The 8,205-nt window shown below is 63.5% G+C and overlaps 1 protein-coding gene across 7 annotated transcripts; it reads right to left on the reverse strand.

Annotated features, from left to right (window-relative positions):
• Window positions 1-3,111: 3,111 nt before the first annotated feature.
• Window positions 3,112-7,739, reverse strand: VPS28 (VPS28 subunit of ESCRT-I). Of its 7 annotated transcripts, none has more exons than XM_057736892.1 (10): window positions 7,665-7,739; window positions 6,129-6,195; window positions 5,513-5,541; window positions 5,354-5,391; window positions 5,035-5,124; window positions 4,200-4,305; window positions 3,994-4,095; window positions 3,650-3,703; window positions 3,476-3,567; window positions 3,112-3,384 (listed from the first exon to the last, which is right to left on the reverse strand). In XM_057736892.1, exons 2-10 carry the CDS (start codon window positions 6,163-6,165, stop codon window positions 3,267-3,269), a joined length of 666 nt encoding a protein of 221 aa, XP_057592875.1. In that variant the 5' UTR covers window positions 6,166-6,195; window positions 7,665-7,739; the 3' UTR covers window positions 3,112-3,266. The 7 variants fall into 7 exon arrangements, with proteins under 7 accessions (XP_057592875.1, XP_057592878.1, XP_057592879.1 ...); XM_057736895.1 differs by having other exon boundaries at window positions 6,129-6,273; window positions 7,665-7,679; XM_057736896.1 differs by lacking the exon at window positions 7,665-7,739 and adding an exon at window positions 7,420-7,429 and having other exon boundaries at window positions 6,129-6,198.
• Window positions 7,740-8,205: the final 466 nt, after the last annotated feature.

The raw sequence follows: 8,205 nt of genomic DNA on the forward strand, positions 1-8,205 counted from the left end.
GGGTCCAGCCCAGGCAGGATCCAGGGAGTCCCTTGGGAGGGGTAGAGTCGGCGAGAAAAAAAGGAGAGAGAGAGACATGAGGCAGAGAGAGAGAGTGAGAGAGTGAGAGAGTGAGAGTGAGAGAGTGACTTTAATGTTTGCTCGGGTCTTATATATCTTACATCTTGTTATGTGGATTTTTCCATTAGGGGCCCCATATCCCCCCCCCAAATGTCCCAATGACTCCGCCGGGGGCCTGTCCTTAGTCAGGTGACGCGTCTTCTATGTAATCATCAGTTCTCATCAGTTCTTCGTTTTGTCCTTCCAGTGGTTACAAGGGGGAGGGGAGCACAGGATAACAATCTCTAAGGGCAGGCCTCTCAGGCGCCCAGGCTTGACGTGACAGACACATTGTTAGCAGGTTAAGCTTAATCAGTGAGCTACATTCTCTATGCTACGTGACAGCAGACATACAGGACATGGACATAACATAGATACCCGTAATAGTCCGTTCTTATAAGGGAAGAGTGCATGGGATATTTTATAGGCAACTTTGGTTTGACGGACCCTCACTTCAGAGGTTTGGGATCATTGTGATTGGGTGAGGCAGCATTCCTGATCACAATGCATGGCCCATGACGGCCGAATTGCCAGCATGGCCCAAGGGTGGGGATAATAAGTTTAAACATTCCTCCATTACCCGGGCCCCCTAAGGGTCTACATGTGATTTGTTTGCGGCCCATAGAATTTCCACAACACCAAGAAAGCGGGGGGGGGGGGGGGGGGGGGGGTAGCCACCATTCTTGAAGGCGGCGTTGGCGCCCCTCACCCAGAGAGCTCATCACTCCTAGAAAGAAAAGTACACAAAGGAGACTCATAGTGAAACTAAATCTCGGAGAACTCCGGTACTTCCAAGATGCCTGCTTTGCAGCTCTCCCGAACCGAAGATGCCTTCATCGGAATTCCCGCCTTGCAGGCCATTCCCGGAGTGCTCGGCCTTGCCTGAGCCTTTAGGCAATCCCCGAACGGCTCCTGGCACTGGGCCTGTCCCCAGGCCACCGGCAGCAGTCCATCATCCAGCAAGCACCCGACGCCCACGCTCACTGCAGGGTATCCACAGCAGCCCAGCCCGAAGATGCAAGCAGCCCACGTGCCGGTCGGTGGCTGAACACATAAACAAGATGTGGTCTGGACACAACATGGAATATTATTCAGACATGAAAGGGAAGGAAATCCTGTCTCGTGCTAAAACATGGATGAATCTTGAGGGCATCACGCTGAGTGAAATAAGCCAGTCACAAAAGAACAAACCCTGTATGATTCTATTTAACTTGGACGTTTTCAGAGTCACGGGAATCCAGGGGTAGAAGGTAGAATGGTGGGTGCCAGGGGCTGGGGTGGGGATAGGGAGGTGTTTAGCGGGGGCAGTTTTGGCTTGGGAAGATGAGAAGGTCCTGGAGACGGATGGGGGCCGTGAGTGCACAACGGGGGTGACGCACTTAATACCGCTGAACCTGAAAATGTTTCAGACGGCCAACTTTATGTTTTACGTATTTCATTGCAATAAAGAATTAAAAAAAGACCCAAGCAACCCTCCCTGGCCCTCTGCCCCCTCAACAGCAGGTCGTGGGGTCTCCAGCATGGGTGACCTCTCCCAGGCTCCCCTGAAGCCCCACCCCCACCCGCAATGTTGTCAAGGTCACTGAGAGCCCCCACAGGCCAGATGCAGCGGTGTTTTCTTCGTCTCAGTCCGCTGTGGAGCGCACCATCCTCCACACCTGGGCCTCTGGTCTCCTCCCCAGGCCCCGGTTGCCCCTTCTTTGGCTCCTGTATTGGTCTTTCTCTAATCTCCAAGCGCAGCAGTGCCAGTCCTGCACCTCGGGTAGAATTCCTGGCACCCGTGATAGCAGGCTTTCAGCCCAGAAACTCCAGCCTTTATCCTTCTCTCGGAAACTCCAGTCTCTGCTGTCCAACCATGCACTTGACAGTTCCCCTTGACCATCTGAGAGCCAAGTCCAGCACAGCCTGTGCAGACAGGGCCCCTCTCCCCAGGTATCCACACTTCAATCAGAGCTCCTCCACCCAGGTGCTCAGGCTCAGGCTGGCGTTCTCACTCCACTGCTGCATCTAGCCAGGCGGCAAAGACGGTGGGTGCCACACACAGCACAGTCCGCACCCAGCACCCGAGGGTCTCCTCCTCCCTCCTGACACACAAGGGAGATGGCGGCCTCTGCCCTGAGCCCCTCGCGTCATCGAGGGCTCCTGGGTACAATCCCAAGTCCTCACCTGCCCTTCAGCGTCATTTCTCACCTGGCTGCCTGCACCCCTCCCCTGGCCCCCCACATGCAACGGCACCTCCTCGTTAGCAGCCTGGGACCTCCCTGGACCTCTTTTATCACTGCTGGAAATACCACATACTTGATTTTGTTACCTCTAGAAACCAGATACAAAGAAGCACCACCGAGAGAGAGAATGTTACAATGAAACTCTAGCACGTCCCTTATCCCAGCGCTGCAGTTGCTAGAACTGTAACCAACCCGCCTGGGAACGCAGAGCCTTGGCCTCTGGTTTGCGGCTGTCTGCCCCGGAGGAAGAGGCAGCGCACGAGAGCACCGCAGGCCGGGCAGCTTCGGCACTGATGGCACAAGGTCTTGAAGCGGGCACAGTGAGCGCTGGTGTTGCTTCCCCACCAGGCTTTGGGCAAGGCCGACCCAGGGGCTCCTGTAGTGTGCACAGGCTGGGCCTCGCTTCCAGGTGAGGGACACCCGCAGTGGCAGGCGGGAGGACAAACTGCTACCCTGAACTACCAGCCAGGCCTCCTGTGAACCACTGCAGGAGGACGGGCCCTGCCCCGACAGGCGTGTCCTCCAGGGCAGGGAGACGCAGGCGGGGCTGCGGCCAGCCCTCCATCCCAGCAGCACAGCAGCCTGTGCAGCTAGGCAGCTGGGCCCCCACGCGGCCTAAAGCTCTCAGATGCGGGGTGGGGGTAGGTGTGGGCCTGGGAGGGGGGGGCGGCTCGCCCCTGCTGGGTTGCTAGGAAGGGCCCACCAGGGAGGCTGCTGCCTCTACAGTACTGCTCAGGCTCTTCCCTGAAGAACCGGCTGTGTGCTCCCGACACCCACAGCAGCCAAGAGATCAGAAAGCATCTTTATTGGGGGTAGGGGGGCTCCTGGCGCGAGACAGCATGGACAGACCCACAGACGGGGCCACTGTGGACGGTGAAACGTACACAGACGTGCGGGGGGCGCCGGAAGCCTCGCGGGAGGCGGGGGCAGGGGGGCCGGGGCTCAGGCGTGCAGAAAGCGGTTGAAGGCGTTGTAGGCCGACTCCAGGTCGAAGAGCATCTGGCGCACCTGCGAGTCGTCCAGCTCGTCAGAGGCCGACATGCCGCTCAGGGTCTGCAGCCTGCAGGGGGCACAGGGCGCAGAGCGGCGTGTGTGCGGGGGCGGGGCCGCGGCGGGCGGGGCGGCCGGGCGGGCAGGCGGGCGGCGCTCACCAGCGGCTGACCGTCCGGCGGCCCTCGAAGTCGGGGGGCAGGTGGCTCATGCGGTGCATGGTCTCCATCAGCTCCCGCAGGTCGGGCTGGATCTGTGGGAACAGCGCCCGCTGGGACCCTGCGCCCGACGCCGCTTCCCCCACCCCGGCCCCCCGGACCGCCCGGGAGCCACACCTCGTCCATAGCTCGGATCTCCAGGCGCAGCTTGTCCATCACCGTGATGAAGAGCTAGGGGCACGTGTGTGTGAGACCACACAGAGCCCGCAGGACCCCCAGCCTGGTTCTCCGCAGGGCAGAGCCCAAGACAGCCCCAACCGACCCCTCACCCTCAGTTGGGGGGTCAAGCAGGCCTCCCCCTCCACCCATTCCTGAAGCCAGGGGCTGTCAGTGGCTGGGAACCCTCCCTGGGCACATCGCACATGGGCCTCGGGATGGGAGGGGCCTCAGGGGGCTGGCCTGACACTGCCCAGGAGGACCGCCCACCCCCTAGAGTCCAGGCGGCCCCCGGGCCTGCGCACCGAGACGACATCAGCAATGCAGCGGTTCAGGTTGCCCTTGTCATCCTTGATGGTGATGGGCCGGTCTTCCTTGATCCTCTCCATGGCGAGCGGGCAGTCCAGCTGACGGAGGGCACACAGCACTGGGCCTCCCGGGGCAGCCTGGCCCCAGCCCAACAGCCCCACGCCCACCCCCGCCCCTCAGGGTGGAGGGGCCGCTCACTCACGCGGAACTTGCGGCAGAATTCATCGATGGAGCTGACCTCTGAGCCCTGAACCTGCCGGAAGGCGGCTTTGTACTGGACCAGGAGCCGGGAGCAGGCCGCAGTGTACCTACGGCGAGAGGGTCAGGCTGCCACCCTCAGCGCCCAGCCGGCCCCGCCTGGCACGTCCTGCTTATCCTCTGCGCTTCCAGACACGGGGCGGCGCTCACGGACGGCTGGGTGAAGGGCCAGAGATGGGCCATCGGGGGCTGAGCCTTCTCACTTGGTTTATACAAAAAAAGAACTCTAGAAGGTGTGTGTGTGGGGGGGGGCGGCGGGGAGGTGCTAATGGCCAACATACGGCTGCCACACAGGACCTGGCCCGGATGGCACAGATCAGCCCCCCGCCAGGCCCCCCGTGCCTGCTCCTCAGGCCGTGCCGGCTGTGCCCCCACATCGACAGCTCATGGTTCTGTGGGGGGTGGGGGGGGTGGGCTGCTGCACGGAACCGACGCCCCACGTAGCTCCTGGCTGCCGGGCCTAGCCCGCGGCGCCCACGGACTGGCCGCCCAAGGCCCCTTGCTGGCCTTCTAAGCCTTCGCCCTGATGAGGCTCTGGGGGGCAGGGCTGGAGCAGAACCCTGAAGCCAGGGGACCGGGCCCCCCTCCCCGAAGGGTTGGCTACTGCCGCCAGGACGCCCCTGCCTAAGATGGCACCAAGGCCACCAGCACCCACGGGGACGCTCCTTGAGCTGGGTGGGCCTCAGAGCCCCGCCCTTGCTCCTTCCTGAGCGCCCCAGCCCTGGAGGGCGGAGACAAGCTTCCGAGGACGGGCGGGCGGCGAGGGGGCGGGCTCTCACTCGCTGGGGGAGACGCAGTCCTTGATGTACGCCTTCTCCAAGGCCTGCATCGTCTTCACGACCGCAAACAGCTCTGCCATGTTGTCATACCTGGGGGGGTGCGCCCTTTAGCGGGGGTGCCACGGCGGGGACGCTGAGGTCCCGGAGCCCTGAGTGCCCAAGCTCCGCTGAGGCGGAGCTGTGTCTGGCGGCCCCTCTCACACCCCTGGCAGAGGCTTCCCGGCACCCGTTTTTCTGGGCCGACCCCATATCCTTCTGACCCACAGTGCAGGGGAGGCTGCCTGGGCGGGGAGGCAGGCAGCCTGGGTGCTGGACTCACTTCTCCCGCTCACGGGCATTCTTGTACAGCTTCACTTCCTGTCGGGGAGAAGCGGCAGAGGGTTGGCCAGCAGCACCCTGGTGGCTGCGGGGGCCCCAGTGAGGACCACGCGGACAAAGACTATTGGCCGACGCTGCCAGGCGGGTGCCTGCCACTCACCTCGTACAGCTCCGGCTTGTTTCCAGGGGCTGCGACAGAACAGGCATATAGCTGGCAGGCTGCTTATGAAGGGCACCCCAGCAAGCCTGTCCGCCGCCCTGGCCCAGCCCCATCTCAGCACCCCTCCCAAGGCCTCCCCTGTGCTATGGCCCAAAGAGCCCAAAAGAAACTAGAGGAGTTTCAATCTCAGAGTCCCCATCAGTTTGTGGGGCGACCTGAGCAGAAGACACGTCCCTGGGCCCATGGGGGCGCACGCCAGGCCTGGCCCTCCACTGCCCCCGTTTCTCGGCTACTTTGTTCTACCGCTGAGTGACCACACCTTGCTTATGATGGGCACATACGTTTGTCACATGCTTTGTAAACTTCCTCCTGGCTTGGGGACTCCAGGATACCCAAGACCCCCTGAAGTTCCAGCCACACTAAAGCTGCCATCTCTGTGCCCAGCTGACCCCACCTGGAAGAGGTCTCTGGGCCCCTGGCCACCCCCTGAGGCCTTGTGGGGGTGGACACTTATAGACCTCCCACATTCCCCGGCCACCGCTCCCATCAGCCTCTCCAGCAGAGGTTGAAAGCCTAGGCATTTTGGGTCCCTGGGCCCAGCTTGGGCCACACTCACCTCCCAGGCCGGGAGTGGCTGGGATCCCGTGAAACATCCTGCAGGCTCAGGTGGCCACAGCAGAGACCTGGGGAGCAGAGCTGGTGCTGACTCCAAGGTGACCCCTAATACCCGAGTGCTGCGCCTCCTGAAGAGCTTCCCCACCCTCGGCAGAAACAGAAACAGCCACGAACACACAGGGTGCCTTGCACTGTTGGGAGCACCGAGCCACCCTGGAGGCGGCCAGGAGAAGGCAGGTGCAGGGGAGCACCTCAGGCAGGAGTGAAGCAATGGGGGGGAGTGGCCCTGGAGCACAGTCAGGGCAGGCTGCTCTGAGTCAGGCGGCCCTCAGAAAAAGGAAGAGGCTGCGGCTACCAGACAGAAGACCGGGGGACGGGCATTTGGGCATAGGGCATACACATCTAATGTGAGGTCTCTACACAGGAATGAATTTAGAGAAGCAGACAAGCAGGGGAGGTGAGCTTTCTGAGGGAGGGGTGTCCTAAGCGACCAGGACAGAGAGGCAGGGTATCAAAGGGCACAGCTCTCACAGGTCAGGAGGAGGAGTCTGGGTTTATCCTGGCACAGCCAGTGGGAGCACCTGGAAGACTGAAGACAAGTCCTCGGGGCTCCGTGTGGGCTGAGCAGGCACTAGCCCCTGCCCACTTGGGAAGTGGATGCGGCGGCTGGGGCCAGGTTCACAGGTGCTTTGGAAATGGAACCACCCGACTCAAGGGGGATTTTGAAAGGGGGTAAAATGAAAAAGGACTCAAGAATGACACCCTTATTTTTGGACCAATGGCATCACGACAGTGAGGTGAACCGAGATGGACAAGGAGAACAAAGCAGGCGGTGGAGGGCAGCTGGGCGTGCAGGAAAGCACTGCTGGTGGATGTGTTGGCTTTGAAGGGCTCCACAGACACCCAAGGAGGCTGCTGAGGCGGCTGGAGGTCAGGGAGAGGCCAGGGCTGGCAGGGCTGAGCCAGCGGCACGGAGGGGTCGGAGAGCAGCCGAGGCTGAGCCCCGGGCACCCGGGCGTGCGGAGGCTGGGGGCTGGGAAAGGGCCCAGGTTGTTTAAGGGGAGCCGGGGAAGGGGGGACGCGGCTGAGAAGGCCGCTGCGAGTCCCAGAGCCCGCGGGGGCGGGGTGGCGTGCGGCCACGGAGACCCCCCGGGCCACCCCCCTGCAGCACCGAGAGGAGGCGGGACGGAGGGGAGGGCGAGGGGGTCGTCTGGGGCTCTACGACGGGAGTCCACGCAGCCCCGCAGAGGGACGCCCGCGGCCGCGGGCGAAGGCTCGGCTGGACCTCACCCAGCGGCCCCGAGCCGGCGCGGCGCGCTCCCAGAGAAAGCCCGGGGGGCGCGGGCGACGACCGGGGCCCGGGGGCGCGGCGCGCAGGCCGCGGGGGCCTCCGCACCGGAGGCGCCAGCCCCGGAACCCCGAGGGGCGCCAGGAGACCCGGGGCGCCGCGGGAAGGGGCCCCGAGGCGGGGAGCGAGGAGGAGCCCGGCCGCCCGCGCCCCCGGCCGCCCTTCCCGCCCGCCTCCGGCCCGGACTACCTGAGCGGCCCCGCGCGTCCCGGAGATGGCGCGGGGGCGGGGCGCGCAGACCTCTGCGCCTGCGCGCGCTGCCCCGACGACCGCGCCTGCGCGGAGCCGCGCCCCGCCCCGCCCCGCCGGCGGGGACCCTGCGCGGCGCGGCCCCGGGAGCAGCCGGGGAGGCTCGGTCTTCGCGGGCGGCGCCCCGGCGCGGCTGGCTCTGCCTCGAAGCCGGGCCTCACGGGGTTAGCAGAGACTGGTGGGTGACAGAGGCCCCTCATAAACGAGGCCCTACAGTGGGGCGCAGGGAAGTATGTTCGGCATCTTGTAGTCCCCTGCAGTGGAGAACCTGAAGAAAACCGTACACCTCTATACACGTGAACTGAACTGAACTGCTCTTCTGCACCCCTGAAAGTTACTCAGCATTGCAAATTAAGTATACTTCAACCCCCCCACCCCGGACTTCCCTGGGGGTCCCGTGGGTGAGGCTCCACGCTCCATCCCAGGTCGGGGAACTAGAGCCCGCGTGCTAAGACCATCCTGCAGGGCTACGATGGAGACC

This window comes from Hippopotamus amphibius, chromosome 5, assembly GCF_030028045.1.
Source record: "Hippopotamus amphibius kiboko isolate mHipAmp2 chromosome 5, mHipAmp2.hap2, whole genome shotgun sequence".
NCBI classification, from domain to species: domain Eukaryota; kingdom Metazoa; phylum Chordata; class Mammalia; order Artiodactyla; family Hippopotamidae; genus Hippopotamus; species Hippopotamus amphibius.